At 35.6% G+C, this 22,506-nt stretch overlaps 1 protein-coding gene across 1 annotated transcript in view; it reads right to left on the bottom strand.

The window, feature by feature from the left end:
* EPHA6 (EPH receptor A6) overlaps positions 1-22,506 on the bottom strand; it is an 840,987-nt gene that overhangs the window by 211,199 nt on the left and 607,282 nt on the right. Inside the window, 1 exon segment of the mRNA XM_074333168.1 lies at positions 11,576-11,761. Within this exon segment, the coding sequence (XP_074189269.1) occupies positions 11,576-11,761 (186 nt within the window).

Raw genomic sequence — 22,506 nt, forward strand, 5'->3', positions numbered from 1 at the left:
ATGTAATGGAATACTTCAGTAATTAGGTATATGAAATACTGACAAAGTCACAGAGGTGCTATAGCCTTTTGTATTTATGGATTGCTGTGCCAAATACAATAGCATGTTCCATATAATAAATGGTTATGTGAAAATGAAAACTGATCTTATTTCAAGAAAATCATACCATTAATGTTTAGGGGAAAGGTCAATGCATTATTTTCAGGGCTAAGAATCCTGACACAATCATTGCATCTGAGAGAAAAAGGAGGAAAAAAAAATCACTGATGTCTTGGTTGACATTTGTTATGAGTGGAAAAATGAATACATTCACTCATAGTGATTGATGTAACCTAATAAAAATGTCAGTAAATTCACATCATTCTGTTGCTGTATCTCAATCATCAATAGACTAAGGTGTGCCTACTTTTATTTCTCAGGCCTACGAAACACAATAATGTATTTTTTTTTAATCCATTTCAAAGTTGCGATTGAGTGTATAACATATGAGAGACCGACTAGGTAATGCAGGGGTGTATATATAAAGATGAATTAGTTGTAGTCTTACTGTCAACTTGATTCTGGTCTATAGCAGAAAAATACATGTACCTAAATAACTATAATGTAATGTACATAGTTAAATTTTCAGAGGAAAAAAGTCAGCGAAATATGATTGCTCTTCAGAGGAGGAAGAAACAGCAAAAGTACAGAGAAGCAAAATTATGAGAAAGCTGTCAATTTCATATAAATGTAACTGACATAAGAGAATGCTAATGTTTGGAATTGAGCTTGAAGTCCTTGAGAATTAGGTTCCCTCTTTTCCTTTTTCCCATTCTTCCTTCCCATCTCCTTTCCTTTTTTTCTTGCCATTTTCCTTCCTCTATGGGAACATATGTCTAACATGTGCCCAGCACAATGCTAGGTACCACAATGAATAAAATAAACAATGTCCTCAACAGATCAGAATGTCTACAAACTCCCATATCAATATAATATAAGATATCCCTTTCTATTAAAAAATAAGTTTAAAATATGTATCAGGTGGTATATGTTGGAGTTTTGGGACTGGGGAGATGAAACAAACAGTGAAGTGAGCTAGAGTAGAAAAGAATATTAAGATTAAGTGTAGAAAATGGGATGGCCAGTACACTGAGTTTAGCCCCTTATTATCAGGAAACTAAGAATCATCATAAACCAAATGAAACTGTCTCAGAGAGATACTGGCTGCTCTGAGTACATGAAAGAAGCTTTGGTGACTAAATGAAAAACTGAGGTACCAAGTGGATAGAGAACACCTGTCTCCTTGCTTCCCTCAGCATAGGGCCCAGCAAAATTGTGTGGTCTTGAAGACTCTGGATAAATGCATGAATGGCAGGGTAGTTTTGTTCTACTGATGGGCAGTGGCTGGGCTGGTGGAGCCTCTCAAGGGCGGTGGCAGGCAGTGTGTAGGGGAGAGGGAGGCCCAGAAGGGGTAGAAGACAGTCCAGATGTTGATTTGCTGCAGCTAACACACTGATGAGATATTCCCAGAAAAAAACTCAGGGGCATTGGAAAGGGGTGCTGAGGTCCTTTTATGGGGTAAGGATTAAGAAAACAGTAGGCTCTTGGGCCGTGTGTATAAATGGTAATCATAGTACAAGATGTTAAGTACAATGTAGATATCTAACCCAGTACAGAGATTAAGAAAGGATGTTGCATATAAATCCTCATAAGCTGAGTTAAGGGTAATGGAGGAAGGGAAAAGTGAGAGAGTGAAGGTTTCCCAAGAAGAGGGCCATGTATGATCAAATATGTGAAGTAAGAAACAGCTTGGTGTGTTCGGGGGCATTACTGATGATTCATGGTTAATAGAATATGAACTAAGAGGTAGAGAAGGCAGAAGATGAGGCTAACAGGATATTGTGAGCAGGACCCAATCATAAACCTTGAATTTCTATATTCAGTGCATGAATTTTGTACTGTAGGTGAAGGAAAGCCACTGAAGGATTTTAAACAAAGATGGGAACTTAAAAATGAGGAAAAAGTTTTATATTAAAAAAACACACACAAATGAATTCAACAAATGGTTAAATGATCAATATGGAAAAAAATGAACTTTGGCGCATACCTCACACTTTATACAAAAATTAACTCAAAATGGATCATAGATCTATATGTCAAGTGTAAAACTATAAAACTTCTAGAGGGCAGTAGAAGAGAAAAATTTTGTAACATTGGGTTAGGTAAAGAGTTCTCAGATACCACAACACGAAGCACAATCCATAAAAGGAAAATGTCTACAAATCACATTTCTGACAAAGGACTGTATCCAGAAAATATTAAAAAAAAACAACAAACAAACAAAAAAAACTTTTTAACTTAACATTGAGGAAAGTAAACAATACAAGAAAATGGACAGCAATCTGAAGACATACTCCATCAAAGACAATATATTGCTAGTAAATAAGCATATGAAAAGATGGTCCAAATCAAGAGTCATTAGGGAAATGCAAATTAAAATAATAATGAGATACCACTATAGACTCACTAGAATGGCTAAAATATTTTAAAAATGTATAGGTGATGCAGAACAAATGAAATTCTCATAATTACTAGTGGGAATACAAAATGGTACATCCAATTTAGAAAACAGTTTGAATGTTTCTAAAAAAAATTAGACATATTTACCATATGATCCAGACATTCCACACCTAGGTATTTACCCAAGATAAATGTAAATATGTTTATGCCATAACCTAATATGAATGCTCATAGAAGTTTTATTAATAATCATCCAAATTGTAGACAACCCAGATGTTGTTCAACCACCGAACACAGAACCCAACGATGGTCCATCCATGTAAATGAATACCTACCAGTCAATGATAACAATAAGCAGAATGCATGAATCTCAAGTGCATTCTGCTAAGAGAAAGAAGACAGACTCAAAAGGCTACATATTGTATAACTCCACTCATAAAACATTCTGAAATATAGCTCTTCCTTAAAGAAGTGTTCCAATTAATAAATATAGAAGGAAAGAGGTAAATAGAATAGTCACCATTAGACTATAATAGTAATAATTGTTACAGGCAAGATCTACTCTGAATGATAAAATTAGTGGGGAAAAGTTTGAGGAGAAACAGGATATCTGCATAGTCTAAATTATCTCCCCCCAAATACGTACATTAATTACAAAATGGGAAAAGTAACTTTATAATGGAGTAATCTAGAAGACACCACCTTAACCCAGTGATACATATTAACATCCCCAGGAATAAGGCATGTGGATGTCGTGTTCCCCCTGATATAATGCACTGAGAAGGGTCTATAACTTTTGTGAACTTCCTGCCAAAAATGCATAACGACAAATCAAATCATGAGAAAAACAAAACAAAACAAAACAACAGACACACACAAAATAAGGATGTTCTACAAAATAACTGACTAGCACTCTTGAAAAGTGTCAAGGTCATGAAAAACAAGAAAAGACTGAACAATTTTCACAGATTGGAAGATACTAAGGAGATGTGATAATGAAATGTGATGTGGAATCCCAGATGGGATCAAGGAATAGATAAAGGATATTAGTGAAAAAATTGATAAACTCTGAATAAAAGTCTGTAGCTTAGTAAATAGTACTGCACTGATGCTTATTTCTTGGCTTTGATAATAGTCTTGTGGTTATGTAAAATACTAACCTCGAGGGAAAATGAGTCAAGTTTATATGGGAACGGTATTATTTTCACCTTTTTCTGTAAGTCTGAAATCGTTTCAAAATAAAAACTTAAGAACATCACAGTAATATCTTCCAACAACAACAAAATAAACACTAAAATGTGAACATGGGATTAGGTAAGGAGCTTGCTAGATTTCTATTCATTAATTTTATGAATAGTTTTTTAAAAAAAATTAGAAATCACATACATGGGGGTGGGGGCATATTATTTTCAGTAATGAGACTTCCACTCGCCTTTGTCCAGCCCTAAATCAGGCCAGCAGGAACCTGGATTAAAGTTCCCCAGAAATGACTGAGTTCAGCCTATTAGGATGGTTCTCATTCTCCTGAGTTCATGGTGCAAATTCATGTCTATAATATAGGATTATCTATTGCCTTTCTCAAATTCAGAGCCATCAAGCATTTTACCAGAACAAATTGCATCATGAACGATCTGGAAGGAATTTTTATTTTTTTTTAAATGAGTAAGACTTCACACTCTAGATGGCTCTATTCAGTTTTATTTAGAGGTATTAAAAGGCAACATTATATATGCATAAAATTGTATTCATATTCCCTTTTCTCTCCTAGTTCTTACAGTTTACAGTGTTATCTTCACACTGAGCAACTTGTTACTAGAATATTTAACCTGTTCCTTCTTATTACAGTTTACCCAGTAATTTGCCGGCCTATTTAGGGAAGGGAGACAACCACAGGAAGGACATAGTAAGTTAGAGGTCAATCGTGGGAGGTTATTAGAGTGAATGACCTTGAGAAAACCCAGACACTTAAACACTGAAGGGACAAGAATAAATTCCTCCTGACTACAGAAGTATGCTCTCTCTTATAAAAAGGGAAGTACACTCTGGCAGAACGAAAATAAGCTGGTGATCCCAATTAACCCCAGTGTTACTTGAACAGACTGTGATACACAGGGACACCAGACTATGTCATCTTGTTACTATGTGTTACAGTTACACTTGTTTTCTTTTCCATTTATCAATATGTATACATTATAATTCCCAATGGCAAATACTTTGTCATAAATATCCCCAAAATCCATTGAGACTCCAGAAATAGCACAAGAATAATTCATCACTTTTTTCAGTAACAGGAAAGAGTAAATATTAAGGATGGTAGGAGAAGACAGAAAATAGAGAGCCATGGTTTCTTTTCTCTTTGCTGTCTCTCATCTTTCCTTTTCGCTTGGGATGACTCTCTTCTCATTTTCATGCTATCACTCTTTCCCTCATTTGTCAACAGTGCTCTTTGGGGCAGCAGCGTCTGACATGATCTTCAAGTTCTATTGTGTCCTCAGAGATACAATCTTTCTAATATTTTCTGATTAATTTTCTTCCACACTTTTCTCAGGAGGGGCTTCAAACATTCACTAATACTCCAAGCCCTCTACCCTTCATCCCAGCCAATGATCTTGCCTCTGGCATCACTGAAGAAAGGAAGGCTGGGAACTTCAGAGGCAGTTAGGTCCGCTAGGTGCCAATAGCTGTCTTATAGCATAGTTATCTATGTACCCATTTAGGGCCGGTCATCTTGGTATATATCCTTCCAGGTCCTCAGGGCTTTAGAAAAGGAAGAGACGCATGGGAGGAATCAGAGTCAGTTCTGAGATGCTTTTCTCATGCAGCATGACTACAATCTAGGACTCAAGAGAATGGTGAAGAATAAAATTAGAGGAGGTAGGCTCAGGGACTTAACCCATGTGGGCAGGCATTTTGGCTTTCTTATTCACTGCCAAGTGCTTAATGCTTAGATAGGTGCCTGGCACAAAGTAGTTAGGGACATAATAAATATTACTTTATTAACATTTAATATTAATAAATATTACTCATTAATAAGTATTAATGAATAACTTAAAGAATGCTAAGCATTTGGAATTTAAGGAAGAAATCCACACAATCTAATTTGCTTTTTTTAATCCCATCAATCTGATTGCAGTGCATACATACCTCACTCACTCTATAGTCCACTGCAATCTGGCCTCCATCCTGTACTGTAGTAGGCTGTCCCTTCTGAATTACTCCATCAAACAGATGCTTCTCAACCCTTATCTTACTTGGCTTCCCAGCTCATTTTATTCTTTTGACCTCTCCCTCATTCTTAGAAATGTGTCCTTCTTTCAGATTGTGCCTTTGTTTTCTTCCGTCTGCCTGTTAAGGCTGGTTCTCCTAAACCTTCTGGGTCATGGCTTCAGCTACCCATGAGTACTCATCCATTATGCACTCCTTAATTTGGGAGTGTAGCCCAGACTTCCACCCAGGCTTCAATCTTTAAATGTCTCAGGCACCTCAAACTTATCATGTCCAAGGCAGAATTCATTATTTTCCCTCTAACTCTGTTATTTCTCCGGAATTTCCTCTCTATTTCTCTACTTATATAAACCAGAAACTTGGAAGTACCTGAAACTATCCTCATATACAGTCACTAAAATCTCTTAATTTAACCTGGGAAATAGCTCTTAAATCTGCGCCTTCTTTTTATCTTTATTTACTTAAGCTGTTTTCACACTATTTTTCACTTAGATTACTACACGAGCCTCCTTCCTGGTTTTCTCTGCCTCTAGTTCTTTCTTTCAATATGTAACTTGTACTGTTATTATTTTGCTTCAGCCACTTTGGATGCTCTTTAACAAGCCAAATTCTTTCTTAGGACAAAGGTGTAGAAATTCGTTTCCTCTGCCTGGACACTCTCCTCCCAAATATTGTCATGGCTTGTCCTTTCACTTCACTCAGGTCTTTTTCTCTTTTTCTAAGATGATATTTATATATTTAGATTTTATTTTCTCTCCAGTAGGCAGAAGCTCTTTCTTTTTATACTATGATATTACCAGTGACAAGAAGAGTGGGCACCAATAAATATTCACTGAATGAATAAATGAATAAATTAATGAATAATTGTATCCAAAATAGCACACACCACACCATACTGGGAAATACTGGCCTACTTATTTGATGCTCCCAGCGGACGGTCTCCACAAAAGAGTTTCTCGAGAGCACTGAGGCTTTCCTTTCTGTATTCCTAGATTTTAATCAGCAATAGCGTCTAACACCTAGTGATGCTCAGCAAATGTTTCTTGGAAAACAAAACAAAAGAAGAAAAAATAAAATGAAACCTTAGCTAGCAGGGTAGCTGGATTCCAGAAGAAAACAACCATCTAATTTCTTTCCTTAGAATCAGATTTGAAGAATACTTCGCCCCCTACAACATATATTCCATATATCCAAGCCTTGATTTTGCTTACAGGAAAATTTTATCTATCTTTTTCCACTTTACAGATTGTTAGGATAAAAATTTTATTAAAGACACTTTTTTGTTTTTTCCTGAACCTCTCCATCTTATTCTTGGATCACTGAAATGAATCTGAAGTTAAGTTGGAGGTGGGGTGATAAGTTACCACTGGCACACATATTCCTCACCAATATCAATTGTCTTTTTTTGGGCAAAGGAATGACATATAAAAATATTAGGGCTAGATTTGATCTTTGTTGTTTTCTAGTCCAATCTGCACTTTTCAAACTTTTGTGCAGAGCCAAAAATTGAGGCCTAAATATGCTGAGTGACTTGTCCAAGTCCCTTGTGTCTAGAAGCAGAATCCAACACCAGGTGGAGGGCAGAGGTCAAATAGGTGGTGACAGTAACAGTTGCAATATTAGGTACTGTATTACTTCACCAACAGAATGCAATTTTGGAAGCAGAAAGGCAGGTCTTGTGCATTTAATGTACAAAGCATTTACCTGACTTGAATCTACTCTGACTTTGATTCCATCTGGACCCATCAAAACTGTTTAGAAGGGACCTACAATGTCCTGGAGTGTTTAAAACAGGGTTGAGCAGGATCAGCATTTTCTGTTATAGTTTCTGTATTATCCTGTGGAGTCTTCAGGAATGTTCTATGATGAAATGAAGTCATATTGGGGAAGTTGGCTGTCTTGATTGGATTCTATTTCTTCTTACTGGATTTATGATTTATTTGAGTCAGTATATCTAAATTTAGTTGTGACCTACTAAGATGGGTTATAGGTACTTCACCCTCTCTCCTTTTGGTTCTTCCATCATCATTTCGAACTGAATGGCTCAGTCTTCTGGAATGTGGTTTCTGAACTGCATTTCTTTGTCATTTAACCACAATTCTTATCTTTTTATAAAAGGGTAGTACTTCTCTTTTGGCTATGTAGTTAATGACACTGGTGTATACATTATCTTTTACAAATATATAGCTACTCTCCATGGTGCTACAAGGCTACAGGTCTGTTCTCTAGCTGATGGTTTCTATTTGCTTCTTGGATAAAAAGTATGTGTTAAGCACATGGCTTAGCTTGATCAATCTGTGTTTATCAGTTATATCTTAACAGGTTAATGAAATTGTGATGTGGATCAAATAAACAGGTTTAACTTCTATCAGATACACTTTTTGCATTATATAGTTTTTAATCATTTAACTCTCAAATTTAAAATAAAAAGTTATATGCCCAAATATAAAAGAGTAAAAGTGTTCCCAAGAACTTTGTAATATGTATCTCTCAGAGAAAAAACCTATACAGTAAGATAAAAAGTATGCATATTAAGAATTTATAAAAAGGATCTGATGAAGATTTTGATCTATAATTTTGCATTAGTTTCAACTGAGAGTCTGTGCATTTGTTTCTCAGAACCCCAGGATACTCTACGAACATGACTGTGTAAACCTACATTACACTTTTATCTTTGTCAGTATTATCTTTTATGCAATATGATAGTCCTTAGGGAACATTAATTGCTAGCTATCTCTTAGCTACTTAAGGGCAATCTTGGAACAATTACCATGTATTTATGGGAATGAGGCATTCATTTATTTATTGCCTTTCTCCTAAAAATCCCATAGCACTTGAGTCAAGAAGAAAACAGTATAAATGTACCCACTTATCTTTGTAGGAATTATTCCTTTCTCCATCTCCACCACCCACCTCAGCAACATCACAACACCCTTATAAGAGGCTCACTCTTACAAATTAAAAAAAAACAAAAAACAAAACTATAACCATCATTGACACTCAAAAGCATATTGAATTTGTCCTTTCTCAATTGTCCTTTCTTTTCTTTTCTTATCCCCCTCACTTTTGCTCTCTTTCTTTCTTTTACTTGAAATGCAACAGGACTTTGACTTTGTAATCATACAAATTTGGCTACGTAGAGGTTACTGGTCCCAAATTTAGACAAGATTGTTAGAGATGTAAAGCAGTCCCTGTGTTGGTTGGTTGGCTGTTTATATGAAATAGACTGAGTACTTCAAACTGGTAGACAAGGACCACAGACTATCTTATTAAACTTATTCAATTGATTTAGGATAAATAATTCCTACTACTTCATAGTGCTAATAAATCTTTTTCCATTTCATGTGCTTTCATGTTTTTAACACATGTAAATAAAACGCATAGGAATAAATTAAAAAGCCACATAATATGACTTACCAGAGGGGTGAAATAAAGATCTGATATTTTCCAGCCTTTAAATTTATTGTTGGACACTTATTTCCACATATTTCATGCATAAGTACACATACGAGGACTGCAACATCATACTTAAATTTTTATTTTAAATGCTTTGCAATGATTCACAACCCAACGTTAAAATTATCTTTTTCTTTTCCTAGAGATATACAAAACAATATGGATAACTTGAAATGTTCTTGCTAAATTAATGACAAGGAAGTCAGACACTATAAAAGAACTAATTAAGATGTGATTTCCTCTTTCTTTTAGATGATAATTTTTGCTAGGCATTGCAGCATAGCTAGATCTTTCCAAATTTTACATTTAGAGGTAATGTATTTCACTTACCTAAATATTTTTCTTATTTTAAAAAGAAATCTTATTTTTCTTCTGATTGCTATTTATTTATGTTATTTAGTTCAGATAAAATAGAGTATAAAATTATGACTTATTTACTGTGATATAACAAAAGCAGACAAACAATAAACAAACATAAAAGTATGGATTTTAGCATCAGACAGATCTAACACCAGCCATACTACTTACTATGAGTTAGAGGTCCTTATGCAGATTAATTAACCTGTCTGAGATTCAGTGGATAATGATACTCCAAAGAGTTGCTATGAGAATGAACTGGCAAACTATATGTGTGCCTGGCACCCAGTACCAATAATAATGGTTTACTACGAGCCACATACTATGCTAAATGCGGTATACATTTACAAATGTAATCCTTACAGCATTCCTATGGAGTAGGAGTTACTTTGGCCCTATTTTGTAGATGGAAGTAAAGAACAGAGGTGTTAAATAATTTACCCAAATCTGCAGAAGTCCTGCGTGATGGGAGCAGCATTCTAACTGGGGTCCACCTGTTTGGTTAGCTACTGTTGTGTAATAAACTATCCAAAACTCCATGGCTTGAAACAACAAACATTCTTTATCTCTCATGATTTTATGGGTTAACTGGACTGAACTGGGTGGTTCTTTGCTCCACAAGATGTCAACTACAGCTGAAGCATTTGGTAGTGGTGGTGGGGGTGCTATGTCTGAGATGGCTCATCACAAGGCTAACATCCAGTGATGACTACTGGGGCTCAGACAGAGCTGTCAGCTGGAGAGCCTCAGCTTTCCTCCATTGGCAGTACTGTATTTAGCCCCACCATATGCATTGGCTTTGCATAGCATTGGAGGCTCGGTTATAGGCAGGAATTCTGAAAGAGGACAAGCTCCAATATGCAAGTGTGTGAGATGCTCTCACTTGCATCACGCTTGTTAATGTCCCAACGGCCAAGGCTAGTCACATGGACAAGCCCAGAATCAATGTGGGAGAGAACAACACAAGGGCATGGATGCTGGAAGGTCCCATGAAGGCCATTAATGTAACAGCTCACCACAACAGCTGTCATCAAAAGCACTCTTTTGAGTCCTCCAAACTATCACAGCTATTAGTAATCTTCTGCTCCACTTGGGCAGCATGTTGACCAGTGTCTTACGACACTGGAGTTTCAGACATGCAGTCAATTATGTTCTAGTACACTTTCACACTTGCCTGCTGCCAAATGTGACAGAAAATCTCAATTTTATATAAATGACTTTAAAAGAAATTTCAGTTTTATTAAAGAAAAATGCCTCTCGAAGATTTAAATTTTTTTATGCATTTTTAAATTCCATTCTGTATTGGGTTTTAATATGTTATAATTAATTAGTGAATAAAATAAGAAGAAATAGAGTTAATCTTTATGCTCTATCACTATTCAAATTAAAGTGAATATATAGCAATCTATTTCTTAGAACATATGACTAATTTTGGATTTGTAAGAAACTTATTTTCGAAAGAATGGCTTTCATCCCACTGTTTCTATAAAAACAGGATTTTTATTTCAGAAATTATAATTCTATCTTCACTTTATATAAAAGAAAATAATATAGTCCTGATGGTATTTATGCAGAAGGGCTCCATACAGAATTTTTTGTTTAAAAGTGTTACTTCAGATAAAGTATTCTATATTTGTATATGAAATTGATTTTCAAACAGAAGTACTTTACCTTAATTACCCGAAATATTTCAATAGTTTTTTTCTACTAATGTTGAAATTTAGACAGCTTTAGTAGAAATGAATGGCTTAGATAAATTAGAAAAGAATATATAACCCTTTACTCTTGATTCATTACTTCAAGTTAAATTAGCAAGTGATTCATAGATAATAAATACATTTCAAAGCTGTTTGCTGACCAATGCAAACTCTGATAATGTCATAGCTTAACATCAAGACTCTGAGGGGTGTCATCAGAAGATGATATCTGAACTGTTATCCCCTTAATGGCTGTGGCATTTTTCTTAAGCTTATTGCTATTAAGCTTTATTTTTAAAGGATGAAATATATAAAAAGTAATGAAGAAAGTCAGTACTTACTTTTTGTGACAACACCTTCTAGGCGAATGATATTTGGGTGGTCAAACTGACCCATGATACTAGCTTCTCTTAGAAAATCTCTTCTTTGCCGATCCATGTGGCCACCTTTCAAAGTTTTGATCGCAACTGGGATCTCTCTCTTCCCTGGTGTCTTCAAACGTCCACTACAGACTTCTCCAAATTCTCCTTAAAATATGAACAAACATAGTTACTTGTTTAAAAAGAATGCTATATCCCGGAAGAATTGAGTTATCATACAGTACCAGCTTTTTGTTTTTTAACATAACGAATCTCAAGTGTGTCATTTTCATGTGGATATTTCTTAAAAATTAAATTTGTAATGACAATATGCTTGATCAGCATCATTTATAATGAATAACAGCGCATATGTTGTATCACAGGGTTTACCATCAATAGATATCCCTGATCTGCTGAGAAATTATGAAGAGCAGAATAGTGATGCTAATGTAATACTATAGAAAAGCAGTCAGTGAATAACATTTCCTGTTCCTGTTCTCCATACTGATACATGGGTCAAATGTCTGCTGTGTTCCGGGAATCCATCAGGCATATGCAGTTGAATTGATCCCATAGGCCATATGCCTGGGCTTCAATGCCAGTAGAAATCAATGCTAGGGTCAATTCGTATATGAACATATTGAAAAGACCACACTAAACTCAACAATAATAAGTAATCACACAGGGTAAATTACAAGTCACATGTTTGGAATACAAACACAGTACAGTCAGCAATGGCTCCATTGGACAAATTAAATAATATCCAAATACTTATCATGAATTTACTACATATACTGGGGTTGCCAAAAAAACGTATACAAGTGGTCAGTTTGGTGAGCTTTGCTCAAGCGGCAGTTTGCCGTAATTAGAAGTGTCTGGACGCTGATGGTAACCACTTTGAGCACTTCTTGTAATTGCAGAAGTCAAATGTGACTTGTGTTCATCTTTTGTTATCAGTATATATTATTACAATTTTAACAGTTTTTCTTTCTTAAAATCTGTATACATTTTTTTGGCACCCTCTGTGTATCCAGTGTGAGGGTGCTGTGAGTTTCAAAGAAGTATAAGACTTGGTCTCTGTTCTCAGGAGCTTATAGTCTAGTAGGAGAATTTGATGAACATAAATGAAACAACTTAAGAATGTAAGAGCAATCCCTGTAGATGCTGTGTTAATTAAGAATAGTGAGAGCTGGGATACTGCCTGGGGGAGGTGGAAATTTTTGCTGGTCCTTGAATGATGAATACGATTTAGATATTCAAGAAAAGCAGCAGCAGTCCAGACAGGAAAGCATGAGGAAAGTGAAGACAAAGATTCAAAGGTCAGTAATAGTAAAATGACTATTGTGGACATAATGTAGTAAGGAGACAGGGCTGACTGAGGGGTTACTGTGGGAAAGAAGCTCAGAGACTTTCTAAGCGCCATGGAATAAATTCAGTAAAGCTTGAAATTCAAGACTTAATTTATCTAGGGCCAATTACCTACATTTACATAAGAGCATGATGCTTGATCTCTGATTAATTCATCTATGAAATAAAAATAATAATAAAACCTCCCATAATTCTATGATGTCCCTTCCCTATAAGGATACTGGAAAGATCAAAAGTGATGATACATATGAAGGTGCTTATGAAGTTAACGTCCAATACATCCAGGCCTACTAAGATACTTGAAATTCCTTCTCAAATCAGTCCGGTTTGTTATAATAAACATCTGGAACAAAAGAAATATTTTTCTGTTTTTCCTTTTATAGTGCCTTAATAACTCTATTAGTACATATAAATTTTCAGCAATGTTTTAAAACTCTTCTACTGCCAGGACCCCATAATCTAAGTGATTTTCTGTTAACATTTCTTAGTAATTCAAATAAACTTTTGAATATAGCGAAATGAATAGAGAACTGTGTTGGTATTTTAACAAGACAGACATAGAGGAATTTTCTTTGGTTTTCTGTTGTCTTAAATTTATGTATCTTATTAACATCAGGCAGGTGTTTTCTTCTTGTCAAGTTTTGCATGATCAAGCTGTTCTCACATTTACTTCAGAGACACTAAATCTGGTTGCCTCAATTAAAGATCGGTGCATTCTTTAGGGAAAGTCCAAAAACTTCAGTCACAGAATTTGTTAAAAGCCCTATCCAAGGTAGGTCTGGGTATATCAGGCAGAGAGGAAAAAATATTTTAGATTAAATGTATACTTTCAGATGGTGCCAAAGACTGATTCAGTATATGACTGCCCTTGTAGCAAGAGAGGAGGCCCATGCGTATTACCATAAGTAAAATAAATAATTCCTCAATAAGATCTGTTAACATTTACATTTATTAGTTAGTTCATCAGCTCACCAACTGTAGGAATATGGTGTTAACTACATTTTTTTCTTTTCTATAAAAATACATCGTCCTTATCATTACAAGGTAAAGACTTATATAGTGCTTATCATGATCCAGGTCTAAAAATTAAATATATATTTTAATTTCGACAACAAACCTTTGAGGTGGGTATTTCCCCTGCTATACAGATGAGGAAACTGAGGCACATGAGCTGAGTAACTTGTCTCCAGTGATATAAGCAGAAAATGGTAGAGCTGTGATTTGAACCCAGGTAGTCTGGCTCCAGCGTTCTTGCTTATAACTACTATTCTCTGCAGTCTGAAATGTCTATCATTGTTAGTATTTTCTGGTTGTAGTATGCTAAATTCCCAACTGGTAACAATGGTATCTTTAAATCAACTAATGTATAGCGTTCAAGAACGTCAACTGGGTATGCACAGGTGAATGGAATGACAAAGCTGTATACTTGCAATCCTTCACTACAAAATAAAAATGGAGACCTAGCTCAAATATCTTGTATGTTATGTAGTCTGGGGAAAAAAAATCACTATATTCTAGTTTCAAGTGAACAAAGAAAATTATATGTAGGATAATTGATCTTCTGCCACTGACAGCCCATTCACTATTTAAAAACCCCATCTATCTCCTTGGATGGTGGTAAAACCTTTCTAGACAAGCAATTTTGCTGTATAACATACAGAGTCATATTAAAATACCAATTAGTATTGGATTTTCCACATAAAGCCCGTATAATTGAACTAAAAGTGTGAGAGGACGGTGGAGGCAGTGAGGGACAATCTGTCTTGGAGAACTGTCACATCACGATCCCCCGGAGGCTTTCCACAGTTTGTCTCCCGACATTCCAAGATTCTGGTTCTCCCCCACCTCCAACCCCTCGAGAGTCTCTAAAGCACAGTCTCCCTCTTGATGTTTTCTTAAAACATGCCTGTCAGGTGTAATGAGGTGCTTTTCTTTCTTCACACTTGCAGTTTCCCTCTGACGGGAGTGCTGTACACAAGTTGTCCCCCTCCCTCCCTTGTCTGCACCCTCCTCAGTCCTTCTCTATGTGGATGGCTTCTTCTTAGCAGCAAAGGCCAAGATTTGAGTTCCCCCCTTCAGAAAACTTTCTCTGACCAACCCATCTGATTTAGTCCCTCACTACCGTCAGGTCCTTCCAAACAATGAAGAAAAAACTAACAACTCTATGATCAACAGCTGCCCTTGCTCTTAGAGCTGGGCTATATTATTCTTCTATCAGACATTATATCAACTTTGACAAGGTAACTCTAAACCATGATAAAGTGAGACAGAGCAAGGCCACTGCATAATTTTGCTCAAGCACAGACAAAGGCAAGGTCACAGAGCCAAAATTACTAAACATCCCTCCGCTCTTGGCTAAAATGAGTGACTGCTACTTCTTTAACATTTATAACCTTCTCCTTGTTCTAGTCTCCCCTTCCTCTATTAAGATAATCACAAGATCTTAAGATATTGTGATTAAAGTCCTAAAATTAAGGCCTAATAGTATGTGCTGCTTTGATATCTGCAGGAAAATGGGAGGACCTCCAATGGTCTTACCACAGATTTTCCTCCCTCTTCTGCTCCCACAGATAAGATGCTCTAGCTCAGGGGTGTCCAAACATTTTTCCGTTTTTTTACCAAGGGCCATATGTGGTAAAATACACAAACAGCCAGGCCACTCACTCGAGGTGAAGTATGTATTGCCTCACCTGGTTTATTTAAGTAAACTAAATATATTTTTGGAATTTGCTGTGGGCCAATTAAAAATGGATTGCGGGCGCAGTTGGCCCACGGGCCGCAGTTTGGACACCCCTGCAGCTGAATAACCCTCCTTATCAAAGGGATCAGATGCAGTTCCTCCTTATCCCTGAGTAGTGGGTTTCACTTTCCTGCAAGCCTGTGGAATGATTCAAACAAGCCAGTCACATCTTAAGGGAACCAGGGGCACCTCACCCACTTGATACTATGAAGCTTGTCTTCTGCAGCTCCTGGTTGTTCACCTGGTTGTTCACTCAGCTCCCAAGTGCAACTCCCATGTGGCCATGTGTGGTGTCCTCCTCCCTCTGGGCTGCAAATATATGTAATTAACAAATATCTGCCAATCTCTTCTGTCTAATGTAGGGTGCAGTGCATTCATTCGTCCTCATAACCCTAAGGTCGGAATCCCTCCCTCACCAACACGGTGAATAGGAGGCAATTAAAACAGATACTCAATCACAAAATTGCCTCTGCTTTCTAATAGCATCTAATCCAGACTAAACTTCTGCTTCCTTAGTCCTCCCAAATCACCCAACCAAAGTCCAAATCCTATAACAGATTTCTTCTGACACCTTCTTACTGACACACTTACTGACACATCATTTTGCATGCTGTGTGTTTTCAACTTGCCAAAACGAGCAATAAATCCATCTTTTTCAACTATAGTATATTCCTGGGATCTTTCGCTTGAAAGTATTAGCATATTTATTATATAGCAATTTTGACTATTTGATGTTGTCTTTGAAGTTAAATTTTAACTAGTTTATTACTCATTTATTAACTATTGCTCCATTTCAATATCTCCTCTGATCTTGGCCTGTCAACTATAATCTAAATCAGAAAGCCATGGGCCTTGACTATCTCTATTTTCTGTTGTATCCACAGTACCTAGTACATAATAAACAACTTTTAAAATATTTGCTGCATGAATTAAATAAATGAATGAGGGGAAAAAATAAAATAACTCTAGACCCAAAGTTGGGATATCTGAGAGTAGAGTTAGGTTGGGGAATTTTCCGATATGCTGGCCGTTTTTATTTATTTATTTTTTTTTACTTGCAGTCTCTTTTGCTTTCCTTTCAGTATGTACAGATAAAAGATGCTTCAGTGTCTTTGGTATTTAGTTTTTTAAAACTTAACTGTGCATAATCCACTTTCCTTCCTAAGTATAATGACAACAGGAAAAATATTTTTAGAGTGTCATTAAAAGAAAGAGTTAAAAAGAAGAGACATAGAGGAAAAACATCACAGATTTTTAATTCTGTTTAAAGGGATATAGTTGTCTCTTGAGGTTTTATTATAAATTCCCTTATTATTAATGTTATTAGAAAGGTCACCCACCCAGTTGTAGTCACTGTCTGTCATTCAAGGATAAAATACCAGAATCTTTATGACTAATTCTGATTTCTTCCAGATCCATAGCATATCTTCTACAAATGAAAGAGAACAACATTTTTTAGATAACTTACAATCTTTCACACCTGTTGAAACGATATTTGAATGCTTCTGATACAACTTCACAGAAAGGTTCAGCACAATGCAAGATTTTTTATGTTTAACAAGGCTCGTCAATAGGAGGGTTAGACCAAGACACTGGAGAGGACGGGTTCTTAGAAGTTAGGGCTTCTATTTCTGGCTTCATCACTAATTTTGTTTTGTGGTATTAGAAAAAGTCACAATACATTTTCCTGCTTCAGTATCATTGTGGGTGGGTTAAATATCCATCACTCATCTATTTCTTGAGAGATAAAAATTAATGTGTAAATATTTGCAAAGTTGTTTTAGAAAAGTGCAATGTAACCACTGAGACTTAAAGTTATACTGAGAGCGCAGAAGATATGCTAAATATGTAATTTATCCTTCATTTCTAGGTTCTTAAAAAGCTTAGGCCAGGAAGCAGGATTTCTTTAAGACCTGAGAATGAGTTTTTTAAACATCCTTATCAAAAGATGGATAAGGATTTCTTCAGTGAGAGTTAAGTAACGTATTATTCATTTTTTGTATACCAATATTCCAAATATTAAACAGCCTTTTTCTTTTTGAGCAAGTTTTTCTTTTTCTGTTAAGAAATGTTCTCAAATATAACACTGTCCTCAAGGAGACTAAAATTTTCCCTACCTCTTATATCATAAAGTCCATTATATTACCTACTTATTGAATACTCTTGTTTGTAATATTTTGACTTTTGAAATTCACGGATACGTCTCCTCTTAGAACCTTTTTAATTCAGTGTATCAGCCTCTACCAGATGGGTCTCCTACCACCTACTTTTTTGCCTCAAGGTACATTGAAAGAGTGCCTCTTTAGACTAAAACATATTTGTATTTCAAAACTCTGCTTGATGCTCTATCAAAACTGAGTCTTTACTCTGCCACCAGATGAATCATATTATAAATACAATCTAATTAAAAAGTGTCTCTGATCTACAGAGACTTATTCAATGTCTTCGAGTCTCAGTTGCCTTTTTTTTTAAAAATTAAAGTTTATTGGGGTGAAAATGTTAGTAAATTTACATAGGTTTCAGGTGCACAATTCTGTATTACATCATCTATATACCACATGGTGTGTTCACCACCCAGAGTCAGTTCTCCTTCCATCACCATATACTTAATCCCTTTTACTCTCATCTATTAGGTAGGTTCAAAAGTAATTATGGTTTAAAAGGTTAAAGATAATTGCAAAAACTGCAGTTCCTTTTGCACCAACCTAATACTTATCTACAAAACGTAACTACCTGTTTTGCAGTTATAGTAAGTAAAAGCACCCAGCCCTGCCTCTGGCAGCTCCTATTATTATTCCATTTACCCTTCGGCCATCCTCCTTCTGAAAATGAATCCTAGGGCCAGTTCCACCATCTGCCAGTCTCTCCTCCCACAATCGGGCTGCTGAACACTCTGCACTGGATAGCAGTGTGACTACAAACATATGTTTCTTTTCTCAGCTCTATTCCCTTTCCATATATTCGGGGTAGTGTCTTTCACTACCACCAACTACTTAACTGCCTTTAGGCTGGTAAGTTCCAAATCTACATTTGGAGCTCAGACTTCTCTCTTGAACTCCAAACTTGTATAACCATCTGGAAGTCTGCTAGGGGCCATCGTATCATCATCTTCTGAATTAGTCTTCTTAGGCCGCTGTGAAAAAATACCATTGACTGGATATTTTCAACAACAGAAATTTAATTTCTTACAGTTCTAAAGACTCAGAAGTCCAAGATCAAAGCGCCAGCTGATTCAGTTCATAGTGAGAGCTTTCTTCCTGGCTTGCAGACAGCCACCTCCTCACTGTGTCGTTACATAGCCTTTCCTTGGCTGAGGCCATGGAGAGAGAGAGAGATCGCTCTTCCTCTTCATGTAAAGCTGCCAAGCCTATCAGATTAGGACTCCACCTTTATGACCTAATTTAACCTTAATCAACGTTAATTAAAACCTAGAGGCTCTATTGCCAAATATAGTCACACTGGGGGTTATGGCTTTAACATATGAATTTGGGGGGCACAATTCAGTCCATAGCATGTCTTAAAACCCACTTTCCTATCTTTATCTCTTAATTCATTTAGTAGCTGTGGTTAGTTGAATATTGACTCCCCAAAGAAATTAGGGTCCACATTTCTAATGCACAAGAACTGTGAATATATTTCCTTATGCAGGCGTATATATCTTGGCGCTATTATGGGCTCGGTTACAGACCACTGTAATAAAGTGAGCATCGCACTAAAACGAGTTGTAGTCTTTTTGCTAGCGGAGGGTCATACCTTCAGTTTGTAAAAAAATGCAACACCTGTGAAGTGCAATAAAATGAGGTATGCCTGGATAGCAAAAGGGAACTTACAGATGTACTGAGTTAATGATCTTGACATGTGAGTACCCTGGATGATCCAGGTGGGCCCAATGTAATCACAAGTGTTCTTATGAAATGAAGCCAAGAGGGACAGTCAATAGGATGATGGAAACAGAGGGCGGGGTGGGGGTGGGGGGGGGAGAGGGAGGGAGAGGGAGGGAGAGGGAGGGAGAGAGAGAGAGAGAGAGAGAGAGAGAGAGAGAGAGAGAGAGAGAGAGAGACTTGAAGATGTTATGCTGCTGGCTTTGAATATGGAAAAGAAAATGTGCCAAGGAATGCAGGTGACTTTTGGAAGCTGGAAAAGTCAAGCAATCAGATTCTTCCCCGAAGTGCTCAGAATGAATCAATACTGGCAACACTCTGACTTTCATTCACTGAGACTGATTTTGGACTTCTGATTTCCAGAGCTGTAAAATAATTACTGTGTGTGTGTGTGTGTGTGTGTGTGTGTGCGCGCTTGCGTGTGTGTTTTAAGCCGCTAATTTGTGGTAGTACACAGTGGCTCTTAACACAGGGCTTGGGACAGAGTGAGTTCTCAAATATTAGTTTCCATTTGAGGCTGGATGGTATACTTCTTTTAAGCATAATTTCTTATTACCCTACAATGTGCCCCTTTTTATAATGTGCCCCTTTTTACATTGTGCTATTGACAGCACTTCTCTCATTAGTTGCAAGTTTCTGTTCATTTATCTCCCCTATCACACTGTGAACATTTTGAGCACAGGGATTTTGTCTTAGTTTTAATTGTCAGTGCCTATTATAGTGAACACCATGGGTAACTAATGCTTACTGAATGCGTGACTGGACAGAAATCCTCATGATAGACGCCAACATCAGTATTTAACTCTATGTGAAAGTATCCATAAACATGTTCCAAGTGTCATTTGAGAGGGCAACCATGAGAGAGTATCATTTACCCAGTATGTGTGATTTCCCGCACCAGCACAAATAAAACGTTTTGGAATTCGGTCAGGCAATAAAAATAATCAGTATTCACAGTGGAGGGCTTCTGTTTAGACAAGCATGACTAAGAGACAGTTAGTGGACTGTCAGCTGTAGTGGTCAAAATGTTTTCAAAAATGGGAGAAAAGGGATCTTTCCAAAAATACACAGACAATTATTTTGATGAAAAAAGCCAGTGAGTGTCCTAAATTACTATTAAAAATGGTATTAAACAAGTCTTTAATAGCAATAAAGAATGTACATAGCTTTAATATACCACAGGTTTATAAATAAAACTATATTAGATCATTTTATCTTAAACTAAAGAAAATATGCGTAGAAAATCACTAGCACCTCTGTAAATTGAACCATAATTCAGAATTGTAGATATTTTAATTTGATTTTATATATTCTCAAAGGATAATAACAGGCAGATATTCTAATAAAAAACATTAAAAAGTTTGTTTTCATGTTTAAGTGCTATTTTTCACTAATGTAAACCTTATTATTTTAGGTAAAATTTTATTCAGCTAGTTTTTGTCTTTCAGAAGACAGTCATATTTTATCTTCATAAAAAGATTATAATTCATTATTTTATTTATTCAAAAAATATTGTTTTTCACCAAGTCCTAGATTGCAATATATACCATTATTATATGTACTACCAGGAAGAAAATACTGCTGTTAACTAAACAGTGATTGCTATTAATTATAAAAAGGCAGCCTAAATTCAGTGATATTAAAATGAAAAAATTTACTAGAGCAAAACTTGAAAGAAGAGAAAAAAATCGCCCATCTGCTGAATAACTGGAATACAGTCTCATTTGGTGTGTATCCTTCTAACCTATTTCCTAAGCATAAAGTTTTTTATTCATAAACTTGTAGTCATATCACATAGTATTTTTATGTATGTACTTAAGACCCTTTTATATTCACTTACTATTATGGCATATGCAGTTTCTATGCCATTCTAAATAACATATTTTACAAATCCCTTCTGAAAGAGCTTTGAAATCATTCCAATTTTTTCTATTATTTTTTTAAAAACAGCTTTTATTATCAAATATCATATGAGTTACCATAAGCATTAGAGAGCTATATTTTTGCAATTTAAAATTTGTTATAATTTAATTCCTTTGCACTAACTGAACAATAAGCACTTAACAATATTCTTATTGAAACAAAGCCAAAATAAGTGATAAATCAATTTTTGTTTAATGATATATACAACCTAAGAAAAATGTCCAGCACATATTTCATTAATCCAAAATATAAGTCAATAAACTTTTTTCAGCTCATACTTTTGAGGAGTAAAAATTTAATATTCGTTGAAAGGGTTTGTGTAAAATTGGATTTATCTTTTTTTATTTATTTATTATTTTTTTTATTTATGTGTTTGGTAAAACTTGCCAAAAAATCCTTAAAATTTGGATCAGACAATAGTTTAGTGGTTACCAGAGGGTAAGGGGGGTGGAGGGTGGGAGATGAGGGTAAGGGGGATCAAATATATGGTGATGGAAGGAGAACTGACTCTGGGTGGCGAACACACAATGGGATTTATAGATGATGTAATACAGAATTGTACACCTGAAATCTATGTAATTTTACTAACAATTGTCACCCCAATAAATTTAAAAAATAAATTAAAAAAAATTTGGATCTGAAATTTCCTTTGTGGGAAAAATTTGTTAAATACTGGTAGAATTTATGTAATGAATATAGGACAATTTAGGTTCCTAGTCCTAAGGTTTTTCTAATACACAATTTCTAGAAGCTTGTCTCTTTTATCCAGTTTTTACATTTATTGTCCAGAAGTTGTTTATAATATTTTCCTACTAATTTTCAAATATTTGTTTTATCAGTAGTGTATCATTTCCTTTTTTGTCTGTAATATTGTTGACTTACACCTTATATTTTTCTTTATTTTGTCAGAGTTTTATAATTTTATTAATATTTTAAGAAAGACAACCTACTGAATGGGAGAAGATATTGGCAAATGGTACATCCAATAAGGGGTTATTATG

This window comes from Rhinolophus sinicus, linkage group LG01 (genome assembly GCF_036562045.2).
Source record: "Rhinolophus sinicus isolate RSC01 linkage group LG01, ASM3656204v1, whole genome shotgun sequence".
In the NCBI taxonomy this organism is placed as follows: Eukaryota; Metazoa; Chordata; class Mammalia; order Chiroptera; family Rhinolophidae; genus Rhinolophus; species Rhinolophus sinicus.